Genomic DNA, 20,721 nt, shown 5'->3' on the forward strand with positions numbered 1-20,721 from the left:
CTGGGGCAAGGTGTTCCAGTTTGGCCTCCATACCCTCCTCGTTTGTTATGATGAGGTCAAGTGGCTTGGGTGTTTGCTCCCCCCTGTAATGTGTCGGGTCTCTAACATGTTGGAACAGAAAATTATCTCTCAGTTTCTATAAAAAGAGTAGCAGGGTTATTCAAGACATTCGGGATGGACTAGTTTCTCCAGTCGATGTCGCCATAGTTAAAGTCCCCCATGATAAGGAGGTGGCTAGGGTTGAGCATCGCCGCGTTGTTTATTAAGGTTCTTAAGTTCCTTTGATTTAGTGGGCCACAGTTTGGGGATCTGTAGATACACCCGACGATAAGTAAGTCCCCTCCCTTTAATTTAAATTTTACACCACTTGGACTCTTCAAAAACATCCTCTCCCTGTACCCTCGCCTGGCTGGCTCTAAGGTTGTAGGGGTATGAAATATTTGTTCACACTCAGGATGGGATGGAGAAAGGAAACTCACAATGTGCTCACTGTATACATACTGTATTGGATGTACAATGCAGCTTGTTGCTGGGTAGGTAGCATGGTAATAAGCGTTGAGTAGAGAGAGCTGGGTGGTGAGGGCACGCGGCTTGAGGGACGCCAAGGTCGCTGGCGGGAGTGGCAGCCGCACGGCTGGCGCGGAGGAGGTGTTGCTTGCTGGTGGCACTGGGTACACTAGCGTAGCTAGGCGGTCCGCCCCGCGCGGCACTTTTGGGTCAAATAGATCACGATCACGACGACATTGATAAAGAGGAGTTCCTCGTTGAGAGAAAAAGGCTTCAGCATTTTGTTGCTGTTGCTGCTATAACTATTAAAGACAGAATACAGACGTGGAAAGAAGGCCCCCTTGAACTTTTGCAGTTTATTCAAAAGTATAACCTTGGGAACTCGGTTCCAAATATAGTAATAATGCTGAGGATTTTCCTCACAATTGCTGTTAGTGTTGCTACCTGTGAGAGGAGTTTTTCGAAACTAAAACTGATCAAGAATTACTTAAGATCTACTATGAGCACCTTGCGGTTGAGAAATCTTGCCATACTGTCTATAGAGCGACAATTGACAGATGAAATAGTTTTTGACAATGTCATTGAAGAATTTGCCAACAAAAAAACAAGAAAAGTTACTTTGTAGAAAGTTGTAGTTTTAATTTCAGAAATAAAGATGGTCCTAATTTTTTACACTTTTTTTACTTTTTTCCCTATCCTATATGTCGTTTTTGCTTTTTGTTTAACTGTTACTTATAAAGTTTAAGTATGTTTGGTGTGTATTTAAAGCATACTATATTTGAGTATGTGAAAGTACAGTAATATTATAATGGTACACAAACTATTTAATATATATATATATATATATATATATATATATATATATATATATATATATATATATATATATATATATATATATATAGAGTGAGTCACTGTGCAATATGTATTTTTTGTGGGGGCACGGGGGGCGGCAAACTCAAGGGCCGCCCCGGGCGGCACACACTCTAGCTACGCCATTGACTGGGTAGAAAAGAGAGTGGTCACAGCGGTGTCAGGCCTTATAAGGCGGGGGTAGGTGTGGGTAGATAGTTGACCCCCGCTCCGTAGGCGGCGCTGGAGGCGTAGACTGGGGAATTCGAGAAGGTTCGGTGCTTGTAGGGGAGGAATCCACTACAAGGTCTTGCCTAACATAGATAACCATACCCCTCTTGCAAGTTTCTTGAGAAAGGTTCGTGAGTGAGTCATATCCAGCAATACTGAACTCACACTCCTCTGGGTCGATTCTGGTAGAGAGCTCATTGCAACACTTTTCCGCAGCTGCATTTTCTTAATTGAAAACTGCTGTCTAGAACTGAGCAGGGTACTGGCAAATCTGACCGATACGACGCGTGTACTGAACGGCGCTCATCTTCTGGGGAGAGGAGAGGAGAGGATGATGAACGTGTGGATCAGTTACAGGGCGTCACAAACAGTCGTTACAAAAATCATACGGACAACCGGATATCATTTAGTAAAGTATTATGCTTTATGTTACATTAAGCTGTCCTTTTTAACTATAAAAATATAGGACAAGCAGGTCTCAAAAAGTACAGTTTGTCCCTTAAAGGTCAGATTTGGCCACCCTGGGTTGGGCAACGACATACGATGACATGAAACGTTTTCCATCTAAGATCTGTGGCTGCCAGTATACAAAAGTTTACGTGAATATTTTTCTAACTTAATACCGACCTGATTGTCTTATTGATGTAATTCAGTTAATTACGTCAAAGTGGTATGTGTGTATTATTAAAGATTATTTAATATTCGTGATTATGTCTTACGTTTCTGAAATACGATTGTGCAGCTAGCAATAACTAGAGACTCCTGCTGGGGCGGCGATGGACAAATCGTTTCAGCCACATGGTGACTTACTGGCGTTGTATGGTATATATATTGAGCTGTAACTGCCGAAGTGGCCAGTAATCCCCTAACAAGTACAACAGAGACATCAGTAGGTAATTCAAACAACCAGCGGAAGTTTGGACAGGACGCCAAATCAGCACCACGTAAGAACCTACATTATAATATCTTGTAATTTAACAGTGTATAAACCACGAGTGTGCTACCTACAATGTTTCATATAGTTAATATTTTTTTTTAATTTACTTGGTTCAGGACAAGTATGGGAAGGGTGTTATCCAGTGTGACCAGACCACATCGAAAGTATATTAAAAAATTGTGATGACGTACTTTGGCATTCCATTTAGTAAAACTTATACAATGTCACAGTAGTTTAGCGTGTGCTTACATAAATACTGATCGTCATTCGAATAATAGTATGAACGAAGAAAACTCTATTGGGGTTTTTAAGTTTTGGAAATTGAACTTGTTTCCAGAACTACTCACCAATGGATTTTGATGTTTAATAAAATTATCCGTCAAAACTCATGCCGATATATCCGAGAAGATATAATTGTTCCCTGTGCTCTCATAATATGACTGTGTACTGTAAATAAACAACTCAAAGGGCCTCTGTACTCAGTCGAGTGTCCATACCTGGAGCTGGCTAATGCCCGCCGCCCACAATGTCTAGAATGCTCGGAGGGGGGCAAACTTTTTCGGAGTGAACTCTTGGAACAACCTGCCAGAGAGTGTTGTGATGGCACCGAGTGTGAGCTGTTTTGAGACAAACAAAAGTACGGTAGGTACAGTACTTACATTCAGGAAGCTTCCTCGTGGCCTAGCGTGTGGCGTGACAGGTAAATAGTCGCACTGGAATCTGATAACCCGCGCTGGGTATTTAAACAGTGGTGGGAAAAGGTGTGCATCCTGGAACGTCAACTGGGGCTTGCTGGTTGGGCGTTTTGGAACATCACCCTGGGCGTAAAAGCTAACCAAACCTTTACTTAACCTAATCTTACCTTATCTTACCTGACCTGGCCTAGACTAGCCCAGCCCAGCCCAGCCCAGCCTAGCCTAGCCTAGCCTAGCCTAACTTAACCTAACCTTACCACACCTAACCTAACCTTTACCTAACCTAACTTTTACCTAACCTTAACATGCCTTACCTAACCTAACCTAAATTTACCTAACCTAACCTAACCTTTCCATTTGCAGAAATAATCAAAGGCTATATGCATAATAGTGGCATCCTAAGTTATATATATATATATATATATATATATATATATATATATATATATATATATATATATATATATATATATATATATATATATATATATATATATCATCAATAGATTTATAGATATATAAACGCCTTGGGTTAAGGATGTTCAGGTGACGGACAAGTCGAAGGGAATGATTGAAACCCGTCTTTTGACGCATTCAATATTTATTGATGTGGTCAAAACCTGCAGAGAACATGGCATTCATTAGTAATACATGGTGCAGTCTAAATTGGACATATATTTTAAGAATTCCCCAACTGCTGTTTCCTCACGCCCCACCAGTGCTGCCTCTTCACTCCCTAAAGATGATCCAATACCTTCAACAAGCAAGTATGTTAGCCTGTCTGAAGAAAGCAAACTTAATGACCCACCCAGCCCTGTCTCCACCTCTGCTTCATGCAATTAATGTAGTCTCCATGTTTACTTAAAAAATTATTGAGGCCCCGTGTGCATTCAACTGACTACATTAAAGGTAAGTGTACAGTAACACTTTATTAATTTTTCATTATTAATTAATTTTACTGTACCATATTTCATTTTTTATTTTCTATGTATAATTTTCACATTTTCGACTTACGACCAATTCGACTTACAACCTGGTTGTCGGTCCCTAACCCCGTCGCAAGTCGGTGACTGACTGTATATGGAGGTTTGACTGTAGTTTATATTAGAACTGTGCATTGCAGTACAGTATTAAGGTGGTACACTCGCCACAAATAGTTCTTGAATGCTCTAAGCATCCTCAACCCGGCATACCAACCATTCTGAGATGACAAGAACCATAGTGCTCAATCTGAAATTTGTCGTGCCAGTTGTTTGAGAAGTTTTTGTGGCGAGTGTACATAACAGTACAATGCTGTACTTCCTAAAACACTACTGTACAATAAGTTCTTCTATAACACGTGGTTTCAAAGAGCAATTTAAGAACATAAGAAAGTAAAGAGTCTGCAATAGGCCGGTTGGCCTATGCATGGCAGCTCCTGTCGAGAGTTACTACCACTCTCTATCATCCATGAATCTATCCAGCCTCTTTTTGAAACTTTCCAGCGTTCCAGCACTTACTACAAAGTTGCTAAGCTTGTTCCACTCGTCCACCACCCTATTTGTGAACCAGTTCCTTCCTATTTCCCTCCTAAACCTAAACTTATCCAACTTAAATCCGTTGCTTCGAGTCCTATCCTGCTCGGATATTATGAGAACTTTACCTATATCCCCTTTATTGATGCCTTTCACCCACTTAAATACTTCTATCATATCTCCCCGCACTCTTTGTCTTTCTAGGGAATGCAAGTTTAGTTTCTTTAACCTATCCTGATATGGAAGGTTTCTAAGTCCCGGAATCATTTTCGTCATTCTTCGCTGCACCGACACTAGTGAATTGATATCCATTCTATAATAAAGGCACCAGAACTGAACCGCATAATCGAGGTGCGGCCTGACTAGGGCAAGATATACGTAGTTGCAATAAGACCTCTGCACTCTTATTACTTACACTTCTAGATATAAAACCCAATACTCTGTTTGCCTTATTTCGAACATTAACGCACTGTTTTCTAGACCGTAGGTCCGGGCTTACAAGTACCCCTAGGTCTCTTTCACAAGTCGACTTCTCTAGGTTGATGTTGTTAAGGCTGTATACATTGACAGTATTTGTTCTTCCAATATTAAGTACGCTGCACTTGCTGGTGTTGAATTTCATTTGCCATTTTTCAGACCACCCCTGCAGTTTATTTAGATCCTCCTGTAATGCATTTGCATCCTGCCCTGAATTAATCTGCCGCCCTATTTTGGTGTTATCCGCAAACTTGCTTATGTCACTGCTGATCCCAGTATCTAGATCGTTTATGTAGATTATGAACAAGAGTGGGCCTAGTACTGACCCCTGGGGAACCCCACTGGTTACACGGCCCCACTCAGATTTAACACCATCTACGCTGACCCTCTGCGTTCTATCGGTGAGCCATGATTTTATCCAATTTAAAACTTTCCCCTCGATACCATGAGCCTTAATTTTTCTCAGAACCCTCTGATGCGGTACTCTGTCAAATGCTTTGCTAAAGTCTAAGTAAATAACATCGTAATTTTCGTCGTTATTTACTACCTCGAAGATTTTCCTAAAAAACGTCAGCAGATTTGTCAGACAAGATTTTCCCTTTGTAAACCCATGTTGAGAGTCGTAGATTAATTTGCTTTTCTCTAAATGCGATCGGATGCCATCTGCTATAATTGATTCAAGAAATTTCCCCACTACTGACGTCAAACTGATCGGCCGGTAATTTGACAACAACACGACAATATTATAGGAAATGCATTTTCTAGAACATGGATGCTGCAGCTGAAGCAACCAAGTCAGTCAAACTAATTTTGACAAAACCTTGAGAAATGTCTTTGTAAATTCCTAGAATGAGCTTTAATCTAATTTTTTTGATGGGTTCTCTTTGAATGTTTTATGTATTATAATGCATATGTTTCAGTGTAAATTAAAATGGGGAGCAAGAAAAGTAATATTATTACTTCATTTTATGAAAATAATGCTGGAATGCTCCTATTGAGCTTGAAATTAGATTAAAGACTGTGGAACAATCATATTTCTGATAACAAACAAAAGGGACCAACTTAATGACTGAAGTTTTCTTAGCTAAATTTCATTGGCTTTTGTTGTGTGCCCACAAAAATTGCATGCCATTGTACAGTACTATACCCTCTTTGCCCTGTGGATATTCCTTTGCATAGAAAGTGACCGATTATATTTCATACCTTCATTAACTTCTTGCTTTCAAATAATGAATTACAGGTACATGTATTGCATATAATTTTACCTTGCTTTTCAGAAATGGGCAACATGGCATCGTTACTAAGCAATAACCAACTCCCGGTTATCTATATAACTGCTTTTGATAAATATTGGACGTTTTCCAATAACTCTAGCAAGGAGGCTGTCAACAAGCTAGACATTCAAAATCTTGAACAGGAACTTGGTGTTCAGATAATTAAAGAAACGTTTGATGTTTCTTATAAAAAGCTTAAACATACTATACCACAGAGATGGGAAGAACTAAAACCTAAGGTAAGTTTTTTCTTTTTTTGGGGGTTAGGTGGGTTAAGGGGGTTGTAAAGAAAGAGCTTAACCAATTTGTGACTTTTGAGAGTAAACTATTGCAAACATTTAATCTAGACTACTGTACAGTATTTGCTCTGGCGAAAGAGATCAGTGTTTTAAAAAATGGGTAAAATTTTCTTATGAAAAGGATAAGTTATGTTAACTGAATATAGCAGTGTAATCACATTTTTTGTATGTCTAATGGGAGGAAAGATGCTAAACATGTGACCAGGTGGGAGGTAATGTGCATGGGCCAGCTTTGGACAAAAGTCGTGTTGCGGTTTTGTCTGAAGATCAAATATAACATGAAACATATGAGAGCCTCCTACCACAAGGCAGAGTGCACCAAAAGTTTAGCCTTTTGGTATATGTTTTCAAAAAATTTCACAACACGACTTTTGCCTTTCATTGTATACATACTGTACACTAAAAATTATTCGGCACCCTTATGGCGTGATACAATATGACACGGGTGCCGAATAATTTTTTAGTGGGTGTACAATTCATCATAAATAATATTGCATCTTCAATAATAATAAAAAATACAAAATTTAATTTGTAATTTGACCTAAAAATAAAAGGATAAGCTGTAACAAAGGAGGCACCTCACTTTCCTCTCTTCCCTGCCAATACTGCAACATTGTAGGCTAATGGAAAATTTCTATAAGACAAACCACTTATTATGATGATAAATTAAAAAAAAAAGTATCAAGGTGAAAATAGTTTGAAATTTTTTGTGTTATTTTCATTTTATATTAAGGGAAACTGAGACTTGATAGGGCTGGGCATATGAGGAATGTGGTTTCGAGTTGTGATAAGGCTGTTGGTATGTGTCCTCATTCTTCCCAAGCACGGGTGTTCTCTGATGGTTGTATATATTTCATTACGGGCATGAGGCATCAACATCATTTTTCCACGATGATTTTGCAGTCAGTTGATGACACATCCATCCAGTACATGTGGAACATGTGGAGAACCAATTCTCCTGGTCTCCAAACATTTCTCCTACATTAATAACTAGTTCCTCAGTGTCACTATTGTTGAAGCTCACTCTCGGTGGATTTGGCATCCTGTATACCGTCAGCAAGGCCGTGGACTCTTAACACACATCTTGCCCGCGGTGACCACCGTATATGTGTGGATGTCGGTCACACTGGAATAACCCGTTATAGTACATCCTTGTTTCCTCACACAGCCAAAATGTGGAATGCTCTACCTTCTGTGTATCCATACTCTTACAATTTGTCTCACTTCTAAAAGCTGGTTTTCCAGCTTCTTCGCGGTGTAGATTTATATACAATAATCTGTTTCTTTTCTATTTTTATTTATTTTTTATTCCTATTCCCCCCGGCCCCGTTGTGGGTCAATGGCCTGTGCCTGGGTGGGGTATTCCCCGTAAAAAAAAAAAAAATCATACTACTATTTGTCTTAGAATCTGCATTGCTAGTACAGTATTGTAGTTGCAGGGACTGGAAACTCCTTATAATTCCACTTTACATGTTTTTAATTTACTTCACAGCTAGTGGTCCATGTTGGAATGTCCCCGCGTGCCAATGGGCTAAAATTAGAGTGTGTTGCCCACAATCTTTCATATGAATATAATGATAATGACAGAAGCGTGCCTGAAAATTTTGAGTGCATTTTTGGTGAGTATTGTGTTCTTTTACATAAGAGAGAACTATTTTTAGATTATCTTCATTTTGTTTCAGCTGCCCAGATGTTCATTTATGGTAAGTGAAAATGTTAAGCAGAATACAGTATGATGCAATATTATACAGTATAGTATAGATTTATATTAAAATATCTTATTATCTAATGTGTTTGTTTATAGAATAGTAATTTATGAAATGCATGAACAGATGTTTTAATGTTGTTTTTTTTCAGAAAATATGCTTAGAGAAAATATTATGTTACTATTTATATGCTAAAGACAAATATATAATTTAACACTTAAACTTTTACAAGCTCAGTTTGTTGTTTGACACATTGAAGCTCAGTTTGTTGTTTGACACATTGTGCTGTAAACAATAAGCCATTACACTGAGTCTAGTCAGTAGTGGACAATGTTCCCCCAAAACTGAACGAAAAGATGTCTGTTATTGGGAATGCTTGGTATTGAGAAGTCCTCTACTGTACCAGTGTTCATAGATTTTTTCTTTAATAATTTTATTTGCATACAGCTGTATACAAGTAGTAAGTTTTGTCAGATCAAACCAAGCCAGTAGAAAAACATACATGCCAGTATCTATGAAGTTATTGCTTGTAAAATGTGAGGATGCATTATCGCCCTAGGGGCCATAGTAGATACTGCACATGATATTACTGTCTATATGTGTCATCAGTTCTCTGGTATGGAAGCTTTGGTCTTGGTGGGATGTGTAATGATTGTTTCTCAGACCATAGCTTACATCCCACCGCTGCCACCATTATAACAGGTAAAACTGGTATAGAAGATATACAGTAGGTAGAATATTTCTAGTTGTAGGAATATAAAGTGAGGAAATTTGGTAGCGTGGCCCATTAGTTATTTATCTGTATATTATATTCGTAGGGGAATCTTCTAAACACCACTTCAATACAACTATTTATTAATTAACGGAATGGCATGGACACATTAATATATTGACGTTACTCAACACTGCCTCTCAGAAACAAACATGAAATGGATACACTTTCCACCATAAGTAACTCGCCCTTGGATCGCTCTGACAAAGACTCACGTGTGACCTGAGGGAGGCCTGCTAGCTGGAGACTCGGTGTTGGGGAGGAAAGTCTCCCTCTAGGGAGGAGCTGTTGGCTCCCTCCCTGTTACAATGGTGCTCCGAATGCAGGGCCTATATATTGGCGGTCACCAGCCGGCAGATGACCTCTCCCAATTAACACTAGACTGGGTGTGTCTAGAACGGTGTCTTGGCTGGAGGGGTTGCTTCTTGAGTCACACGGTCATGTCGCAGGGCTCAGCTGATCGTGTGGCAGTGAGAACTCTGGGTCAAAGTGACTGACCCCTCTTAGGTCAGGTCTGGACAGCTGTGTTTGCCCAGGTGTGGTTGTAAAAGGTCATATCGCAGGGTTAACTCTAGTACCTTGTGGCCGTCAGCTCTCTTGGGATAGGTCTTACTCTCACTGTAGGGTGTGTCAACTTGAGTGGGTGTACACCTGCTCATCTACTTACTGTTATATGTGTTGTATTTCTCTGGGCTGTGGTCTGATAAACAATCATTACAGCTGGTTAGTTGAGCTCTATGAGGCTTATTTGTAACATGGAAGTGTTATAACCTGAACATTCATTAAGTGGGGTGTTCCTGCAATTACTGTACTGTACAGTATAGTCTCGGTTTACGGTGTCAATTAAACCCGTGGAGGTCCGCTTAAAACGAGAAACGCGTAAACAAAATAACAGAACATATGGGATTCATTGAAATAAAGACTGGGCCGACCCCCAGACTATCCTTTTTCCGACACAATACGAACGTTGTAGTAAAAATAACATCTTAATTTTATGATGGTATGCACACAATTAATATTTAAAAGAAATATCAATAATATTAGGTTTTTAACACTTACGTTAGAAGAGATGGCTGGGCACACAGGGATGGGGGTTGGTTCCGAGGCAGAGGGCAGATTATTGGCCCTCACCTGTATCACTTGTATCAATTGTATCACTATCCACCACAGAGGCTTGCAGGGTCTCTTTGTCAAACCCCTCAAAGTCCATATAAGTCCATATCCTCACTATCACTGACTTGGGCTGGCTGTGGTGGGTGGCGGGTGAAGAACTCGGTAATGTTTTGTTGACTGGGCGGCCTTGTGCGCACCCTGCCCACGCCGCTTCCCGTGTAAATGATGGAATGTACTGCGTGACTAATAATTGCCTGTCTGGCCAGGTGCTGCGTAAATGATCAAACGCGTAAAGGAAATCCGCTTAAATCGAGACTATACTGTACTTGTATAAATTATGAAAAAAAAAATTTATTAAAAATAATTCAAGTTGCAATTGGTCTCATTCACAAAGGGCAGGTCTTGCACAGTAGGTCTTGTTCTTGGATTTAATGGCCTCGACTACTGTGCTTTTGGCCAGGTATGTATTTTCAGAAGATAAATGTTAAAAAAAATTACTGTGTTGTGATGCTACGGCAGCTATATCATAGCTGAACTAAATTACAGCGAACCCTCGAAAATTCAGACCCGGAAATCCAAATTTTGGAAGATTTGGACAAAATTTGGGGGCTCCGGGGGCTAAGAAGCCTCCCAAGGAAGCATTCCCAAAACAGAGCAAAGATCATCTTAGGCCCGTGTAACTAATGTCAGCGCGTGGGGCACATGTGCTCGAGGTGGGAAACATAAACAGAGTTGTCAATTTTTGTTTGTGGGAATATTATTTCATTCACTCTAGTAATGATGCAATGTTTCTTATTATGTTATCGTAGGTAAATGCATGGTTTATATAGTTTGTTCATCACTGTGCCCATCACCGTTTTCACATTAGACTACAAGATGTGTATTTCTCCCATACATATTTTGATCATACGCCTGGCAACGGGTGCAAGTAAGGGGAGTGAGTGACTGCTAGTTGAGCGTCGTCTGCTCTTGCAACTCTCCTCGCTCCCTGCCATATTTCACTGGATTTACTGTCACTATTTGTGTTTACTGATATAATATTTCTTAATAGTGATTAATCATGGCATTGTAACCATGATAGACTTGTCACTGTAACCACCAGGCTACTGGGCCAAGCTGTGAGGTGTTATGGTTGTTTTTCAACTTGCTTTTTGGGGTAGAAATACGTAACTTTCTTCAATTATTTTTACTCAGTTACACGCACACACCATCCTACATACATAATGTGAAAAAAGTGAAAGAAATAATTGTCCGATGAGCAAACATGTAAAGGGAATATGCTTTTCTTTGCACATGAGTTAGCTGGCTCAGTGAGGGAGGGGAGGAGAGTGTAGGGGTTGGGGAGCATTGCTAGGGAATCAGTGCCCCAGCTGATATTCGTTACTATAGTGAAACAGGGAGTGTATGCAAATGGTGACTGTGTTAAACTTTCATTTGGCTTTTATCTACTGATTTGGCAATACAGTACAGTATTTTTGTTGTAACTTATTTATTGGTGTTTTTATTTATTCCTCACATTTCCTGGTACTGTATATTATTTTAAGAAAACTATGGCTACAGGAGGAAAATACACAAAATATTTTTTCCCTAAATACTCCCTGCTTACATGCCGTAAAATATGGTACTATATTTTTATTTTATTTTATATATATATATATATATATATATATATATATATATATATATATATATATATATATATATATATATATATATATATATATATATATATATATATATATATATATATATATATATGTTTAGTACATTCACCGGAAGATTCAGATAATCGTCTTTTTCAGACAGGTGGTCCTCCCTTTTAGTCCGGATCTTTGAGGGTTCACTGTATTTACTCTTCATTACCTATTTAGATACAGTAGGTTCTCAAATTCGCGAGTTTTTAATTCGACGTTTTTTATTTGGACACCAAAAAAAAACACTACACAATCTCAAATAACTCAAATTTCGACGGGTTTGAGCAGCCCGCCAACGTTCAGACATGCGCAATTGTGTAAACAGCATCATTTCTCTAATGTACAAAAGATTCATTATTGTTTATTACTGAATGTCTTTTTGATTGAATTAATGTATATGTGTGCAAAATGAACAATACAATTCATTCATAATACGTAGAATATTTAAACACACGAGGAGACGAGACGGCATTGTTTTCGTTAGTGTTTACAAAACCAGTGACTGACTGGTTCAACATATTAAAGTGAAGAAAATAAGACCCTGGTTGTAGCTGTAGTAAAAATAATGTAAAAAAAATAATATGGTTGTTTTAAGGAATGATATTTAATGTTAATAAATGGAACAATGGAAGTAGCTAACCATTAATGGTAAAGAAAAAAGTGAGACCGCGTTTGTAAGTGCTCACATATGAAAACATATCGTCATTAATATACATAAGAATATGAAAGCAACACTTATTTACTGTTCATATGTGTTTTAATTAACGTTTCTGAATTTAAAATAAAAATTCTGCTCACCAGTGGTGGTATACAGTAGTTTAAAACATAAGGACAGCCAATGTTGTCGTGTGTGTTTTTACTTTGATGATGAAGTTGCCAAGTCATCAGGTTCAACTCTAGCTGAAGCCTAGAACATAAGAACTTTTTCTGTGTTGTTTTTATTTAACTTTATCTGTGTTATTTTCGCTGGTTTTTTAGGATGTTGCTTTATTACAGGTAGTAATTCGCCAAAAAGGAATGGTAAATAAGGCAAAATTTAGCCAAACTTTGAAAGTACCAGACTCAAATTAATTTTTTTCCATAGGAAGTTGTATTTAAATTTGGACGATTTAAATTTTGCAAGGTTTTTACAGTCTAAATAGGTGGCCACATATGAAAGCCTACTGTATACTGTATAGCCCCATTATTATTATTATTATTATTATTATTATTATTATTATTATTATTATTATTATTATTATTAACAGTCATGATTTTATAAGAAAACATATTTAAATATGTTAATACAGTACAGTATATACAATTGTATGATAAAGAGATTAATGGCAAATATTGTGATCCAAATTTAAAATCAGTTGATAGGGTAGGATCATGTGTATTTGTAGTTGCCAAAATTTACAATAGTTTTTAAGTATCATCTAAAATCAGCATTTCACCAATCCCCTGGTTCTAACCATGGTGAATAGAAGAGAATCCATTGTAATTGTTTCATATTTCTAGGTGGTGAGACCAAGATTCGAACAGGAATCTGCATGGAGACAATATCCCGTGCTATCAATGAGAATAAAATGCTAAAGCTGTCAAGTACAATATCTGATGATGCGGGCAAGTAAGTCAAGAATCAAGGATTCAGATTTATAGTGCATGTCATTATTCAAGCATGGTTTGGGGAGTTTAGACACTCTAATCTCTGGCCTATATTAATGGGACCTTTAAGGGAATTGAGGATTTTGTATCTGGAGTGAGAGACAGGCTGGCATATTATTCATGGTCTTAGCCTAGTCATTTTAGTAATAAACTTTTTCTCGATTGAAGGCCTCTATAGGATCATTGTTGACTTGAGCTGAGTGCATTCATTTCTTGCCATTTCTTTGTTCAACAGGTAAGGTTGAATCTTAAATTGTGTTTGTAGAAAGTTGATGATTGGTAGACACTGTATAGTGAGACATAAGGCTGGTGGAACCTCAGAATCAGTTTGGAATTATTTATGCCTTATCAGCCTCCTCCTCCTCCTCCTGCCTTCAGCGGCTCCTCACCCACACCTATAATGCCACACAAGGGCTTACCACCCACTTTGCAAACCCCATGCTGCACAACAACAACCAGAGCTCAGCAGTTGCCAGTTATACTCTGCCCAAGCGGCTAACAAGCCGATCTGTGGTGAAGAGGATAAAATAAAAAAAATTTCATACTTTTCATAGCTTCTAAGTTTTATACCTTCAATTTTATAAGAAAAAAATATTCTTCTCTTTAACTTTCATCTACCATATCAAGTTTTTCCAGCCGAGCCAACTAATGGTCGAATCCACTGGTAGTGTCCCCACGCCCACCATGTGGGCCCAGAGAGTACAGTACAGTGTATATTTTAGAATTAGAAAAAATATTATCTGTGGAGATGGCAAGTTGCTATAAAATAAGAAAAATGAAGAGCATGGGTGTGCTCTTTTATGAATGAATGTACAGTGGACCCTCCATTAACGAGTGGTTCAATTTACGACATTTCAGTTTACGAGTTACCTCCCGTAAGGACTTTCAGTTCTGTTAACGAATACAAATTCTATTAATGACAGCCTTAAGAGAAACACGTTTTGGTGCAAGCATCAGCTGGTCGACTCGTCGCCAGTAATCGGTTTTATGTTTACATTTGTTTCCAGTGGAGTAAACATCGAGAAAGTTGTGCTCTTGAATATTTTTTTATTTTTTCATTAAAATTATTGGTCATTCTGAAATTTAGTTAACATATTGATAATATACAGTGCAGTGTTGATTTAAAAAAAATAATAAATAATTAGCTAGATAAATTGTTTTGAACTTAAAATTTTATTGGTGAAATTATCAAGCATGGGTCCGAAGAAATCTCAGACGGCGATTTTAATTCAAGTGAAACAAGAAATTATTAAGAAAGACGAAGAACGTATTAGAACCAATGCACTATGTAAAGAATATGGCATGTCATCATCGACTGTGTCTACAATCAGCCGTTTGCACCGCCACTATGAAAACAAAGCCACCAGGAATTCTACACACACACACACACACACACACCTCAATTTAAGTGTTAAAATATGTTATTGTTTTTTATTTATTATTATACAGTACAGTATACTGCACAGTACTGTACTGTATTTTGTTTATATTTAATGTTTTGTTAATTCTATTACTGGTATACAGTACTTTGTATGTACTTTTTAATCCATTTTAGGGGAATTCTGTGAGTTGGAACCAATTACCCAATATCCCATTGAAATAATAGATTCAGTTAACGGGTGACTGTGGAACCAATTGTTCTCGTTGATGGAGGGATCATTGTATATTTGAACTTGGCATGTTGCCAAGTGAAACTGTCCCTGTAGCTACATGCTCCTAGCTCTCTCACTACCAGGCCAAGCTATGTTATTGTTATTTTTCAACTCATATGAGCTGTTATTGTTATTTTCAACTTGTATTTTCGGGTGTATACAGGAGTATACGTAATTTTATTCTTTTTTTTTTCCTTGTTACATTCACATACAGTAGACTCACAACTTACTCGAGGGCTTTGTTCCGGGGACCTCAAGTAAGCCAAAAAACGGGTAAAGTCAGAAACACTCCTAAAAATCCCCTAAATCGCCCTTAAATCAAGTCAACCCTCACTTTACGCGTTTAATTCAACCCACAGGGTACCGCGTAAAGTGAACAACATAACATATGGGATTAATTGAAATAGAGACCGGGCCGACCCCCAAACTCCACTTTTTGACGACACACAACTATGTTGTAGTAAAAATATTATCTTAACTTTATGGTGGTATGCACACACAATTAATAATTAAGAGAAATATCAATAATATTAGGTTTTTTAACACTTACATTAGTAGAAAAGATGGCTGGGCACACGGGGATGGGCGGTTGGTTCCGAGGCAGAGGGCAGGTTATTGGCCCTCACCTGTATCACTTGTATCAATTGTATCACTATCCACCACAGAGGCTTGCAGGGCCTCTTTGTCAAGCCCCTCAAAGTCCATATAAGTCCATATCCTCACTATAATTATCACTATCACTGACTTGGGCCGGCTGTGGTGGGTGGCGGGTGAAGAACTCGGTAATGTTTTGATGACTGGGCGACCTTGTGCGCACCATGCTCGCGCCGCTTACACAACATGGCGGATGGTGGGAGTGGGCGGGAGAGATGGCAGGAGGTTTGGATCCAAAAATGGTGCGGCTCGCCAGCCGCTCTCCGCGTAAAGGGGTACACGCACCGCGGAATGTGAGCATTCCTGTTCTGGCAGGGTACCGCGTAAACATGGAAACGCGGAATGTGGGACCGTTGACTGTATATACGTACATATACACCAGAACTCATAAATCTCTACTGTAATGCTATACAGGTTCAAAATCCCTTATCCCTTATTTGAGGTGTGTAATGTCAACATTCAAATTCTGCGCTATCTTGCCAGGATTCCAGCAATGCAAATTATATTCTCCTAACTTTAGTCTGTGACATTTTATAAGATAAAAATTTTAAGCCTAAAACTACCTTCACCCCTGGGAAGGGGGAGGTGATGTGTTGACAGCCAGGCAGGGGGGACGCCTGGGGGGTGGGGTGAGGTGAGGTGAGGTATTCACCAGCCAGCGGGGACATTAATCCTGTGTGTCTTATCTGTCATAGCGAGGAGTTTAAGTTTTTTGCTAATAAAATGTCACTGAATTGACTGGGATAATATAACTTAGATTGATGGGATTCTTGTAAGACAGTGATTAATTTGAATATAATCATGCTATAGTTTGCACTAGACAAAAATTTTAGTAATTATTTAGTACATTTGAGTACAATACGGGACAATTATTTCTTTTACTTTTTTTTAGTATGGTGTGTGCATGTAAATGAGTAAAAATAAATCAAGAAAGTTATGTTAGGTTGTATTATACAATAGAAATTTTCTTCTCTTGAAACTTTTAGTCGCAGATAATTTTTTTTTACTTCTGTACTGAACAATATGTTTTCTAACTGTTCTGTTACATAGTATATGGAATTTAGAACCATGTGTTGTTCCTTTTTATACTCCTATATAGTATAACCTTCATAAATTAAATTTCTTCCCTCCCCATCTGTCTAGTTTCAAACACACTTATAATTGAGAGGCCAATGTCCTTTATGGAATAATAATTTCTTTGCATTTATACTGAAGGGTGTCATCATTAATTCTAGCACGCAAAATTTCGTTTTCGTGTATATTCTTTACCACAAGCATCTATGGCATTCTAAGACTCTCTTTTGGAATATTGAGTAAAAATAAACCCCCCACCTTCTTGCTAGTCCTGTTTTGGGTTTGCAGAACTTTTTATCAATCCTGTACCATCCTTATGTTTTCAGTTTCTATACAGTATTGGTTACAGATCTGCTTTCATCAGATCTAAGCAAGCTTGTAGTGTGAACAAGCCACCACACCTCAACAAGTTCCTCTTCCTTGGATAAAAGCCCTAGTGGGGGCTTGATGGTTGGGTTATAAATGAGTTTTCTGGGTAAGCAATAATGTGTTTGAGGGACAGTCTGTAGTGAGTTTGTTGTGTAAGCTGTAATGTGTTTGATAGATAGCCTGTAGTGAGTTTGTTGTGTAGGCTGTAATGTGTTTGGCAGATAGTCTGTAGTGAGTTTGTTGTGTAGGCTGTAATGTGTTTGGTAGATAGTCTGTAGTGAGTTTGTTGTGTAGGCTGTAATGTGTTTGGTAGATAGTCTGTAGTGAGTTTGTTGTGTAGGCTGTAATGTGTTTGGTAGATAGTCTGTAGTGAGTTTGTTGTGTAGGCTGTAATGTGTTTGGTAGATAGTCTGTAGTGAGTTTGTTGTGTAGGCTGTAATGTGTTTGGTAGATAGTCTGTAGTGAGTTTGTTGTGTAGGCTGTAATGTGTTTGGTAGATAGTCTGTAGTGAGTTTGTTGTGTAGGCTGTAATGTGTTTGATGGAACATCAGATGACACCAGGTCTTGATTATGACTCATGTAAATCAGGCCTTTTGGTTGGCCTGCCACAAGACTGAGAGTGGGAGATGCTCCATAAAGGGTTTCAAGGCTCTGGTTCTGCGGGCATTGCCAACCAACCACCATAGGTTTTATCCTGTTTGAGTGTTCTGCATTGGCTCACAATAGCACAGACACCTGATTCTAGTTCATCATATGCCCAGAAATGCTCAACTCTGATTTGGAAGCTTGGATTTTGCTGGGTAAAGCCTTCCAAAACAGACCTGTTTCATTGGTGTACAACTGTCATTCTTTGTCATAATGGCAGACACAGACGTACCTTTTGTACACTTTCCAACAATTCCAACCTTCTTTTCTACTGAGAGATGCACTTTCTTACTTGGCTGCAGATAACTTTTGGTATGGTCACCTAGTTTTAACACCATCACATATGAAACATGAAAACAGGATTTAAAAAATACACGATGATGTGAAACTCATAAGATGATTCACAAGGGGCAAGTGGCTGTAGTAGCCCTTCTTCAATCACAGCATGACATCTTTCAGTCTGCTAATCATATACACAGTGAGTTCCCTCTTGGGGGGTTTTGGACAGCTGGGATGCTCAGCCATGTCAAGTCTAGCAAGCTCCAATATGCACCAAATGACTATATATTTACATTAATAGCGGACAATGTTTCCATTATGGTATCTTATTAGGAGTATCTGGAACTGGATTGTGAAATTTATTATTGAGTGTTTATTGTAAATATTTTTCTCACTAATCAAACAGAGTAATGTGGTTACCCTTTACTTGGTCTGAAATAATGCTGCAAGTGGCTTGTGTTGTTAATGACTACTTTGCAGTTGAGATAATTGAAACAGAAAAGGAGAGAACTAGGAATGAAATAACAGTAGCACAGTACAGTACTTCAGGAAAGACTGAACCGGTACTGGACAGACTCAAGAATAATAATCTTACTGAAAGGTATCTATCTGAAGCAATCTTTGACCCTTGCTCAACCGGGTTTAAAATATACAAGAAAAATAGAGAAGATCTGGAAAAAGGTTTTTCTGTACTTCTTTTTTATCAAAATAAGGTTGAACAGATGTAGTAAGTAAATCAATATACTTTAAGCTCATATAATTTGTATTCCTGTTAACATTAAGTTACTTGAGAGCTTTGAATCAAAATTTATTCCACAATTTTCATTTCAGGTTCATTTGTGAATATGAATATTACCTGTCCTTGAGCCAAGATAAATCTCGATCAGTATTCATTCATGTTCCGCCTATTAGTACGGAACACTCAGTCCAGGATATTGCAGATGCCCTGGGTATTGCCATAAAAGAATTGTACCACCAAGTTGATGAAGTAGACAGCAGGAGGTAGGCACTCACATGTTTGAGAAAACAGTCATTTTGAATTAATGAGTATTTCCATAAAGCATTTTAGTCCATCCATAGAGTGTACTGCAATTGGTAAGAATCTCCCCAAAAAGATGTTTATGGCTGAGTACCAAAAACATGGACTGAAGACCAGGAGCATTCAGTTTTCCATTTCATTGTCTCAGTTTGAAATGAGAAAGTGTCAAGAACGCATCCACTGTTGTAATGGGTATATGATATTTACAGTATATACTTGCATTATCTGTAGGCATAGATCATGTAAGTACTGTACAGTAGAACGTCGATTTAAAGCAAATTGATTTAAAGCGACACCCACAATTAAGGACACCTTATTAATTTAAACAGAATTTTTCATATTTTCGCGAGTCAAATCTGGCGCAGATTACCCCGGGGGTTAGGTTACAATTTCCAATTTCAAGCTAAAAATTTTCAAAATGGATCGTAAGTGCGCCAAACGCACCATCCCACCTCTCTGTCTTCAGTTGCCGCATGGGTATTGGGTATTGTCATTTTTGTGTGCTTAAACCTCTGTCATACTCATTCATAATGCCCAAACACAAGCCAACTCTGTACTGTACATGTACTCAAATGTGATAAATAATTTATAAAATTTTTATGTCTAGTGCAAACTATAGCATATTTGTATTCAAATTAATCACTATCTTACAAGTAATGTAAGTTATATTCTCCCAGGTCAATTCAGTGACATTTTATAAGAGAAAAACAAAAACTCACTGAAAAGGTCAGATAAATAAATAAATAAATAAATACTTACTTCACTAGACCTCCCGGCACCAGCTGTCAAACACATCACCTCCCCTCCCTGTCCCCCCCCCTTCTCTTCCCAGCCAGGGTTTGGTGGTTTTAGGCTTAGTTAGGAGAATATAAATTGCATTGCTGGAATCCTTGCAAGACACCAAATAATTTGAATGTAGACATCATATATTTTGCACAAGAGATAAAATTTTTAGTCCTTTGTACTCAAATGTACTAAGTTATTAATAAAACTTTTTTGTCTAGTGCAAACTATAGCATGTTATATTCAAATTAATCCCTGTCTTACAAGAATCTCATCAATCTAAGTTATATTCTCCCAGTCAATTCAGTGACATTTTATAAGCAAAAAACTTAAACTCCTCGCTATGACAGATAAGACACACAGGATTAATGTCCCCGCTGGCTGGTGAATACCTCACCTCACCTCACCCCCCAGTCCTCCCCCCTGCCTGGCTGTCAACACATCACCTCCCCCTTCCCAGGGGTGAAGGTAGTTTTAGGCTTAAAATTTTTATCTTATAAAATGTCAC

General features: G+C 38.2%; 1 protein-coding gene across 2 annotated transcripts; it reads left to right on the forward strand.

Annotated features, from left to right (window-relative positions):
* Positions 1-2,310: 2,310 nt before the first annotated feature.
* On the forward strand, positions 2,311-20,072 carry LOC121860860 (pyroglutamyl-peptidase 1-like). 2 transcript variants are annotated; one of them, XM_042358228.1, is made up of 5 exons: positions 2,311-2,534; positions 6,491-6,726; positions 8,279-8,405; positions 13,572-13,680; positions 19,223-20,072. In XM_042358228.1, the coding sequence occupies exons 2-5, from the start codon at positions 6,493-6,495 to the stop codon at positions 19,395-19,397; spliced, it is 645 nt and encodes a 214-aa protein (XP_042214162.1). In that variant the 5' UTR covers positions 2,311-2,534; positions 6,491-6,492; the 3' UTR covers positions 19,398-20,072. The 2 variants fall into 2 exon arrangements, with proteins under 2 accessions (XP_042214162.1, XP_042214169.1); XM_042358235.1 differs by lacking the exon at positions 2,311-2,534 and adding an exon at positions 2,772-3,169.
* Positions 20,073-20,721: the final 649 nt, after the last annotated feature.

This window comes from Homarus americanus, unplaced genomic scaffold, assembly GCF_018991925.1.
Source record: "Homarus americanus isolate GMGI-L3 unplaced genomic scaffold, GMGI_Hamer_2.0 scaffold40248, whole genome shotgun sequence".
Classification (NCBI taxonomy): Eukaryota; Metazoa; Arthropoda; class Malacostraca; order Decapoda; family Nephropidae; genus Homarus; species Homarus americanus.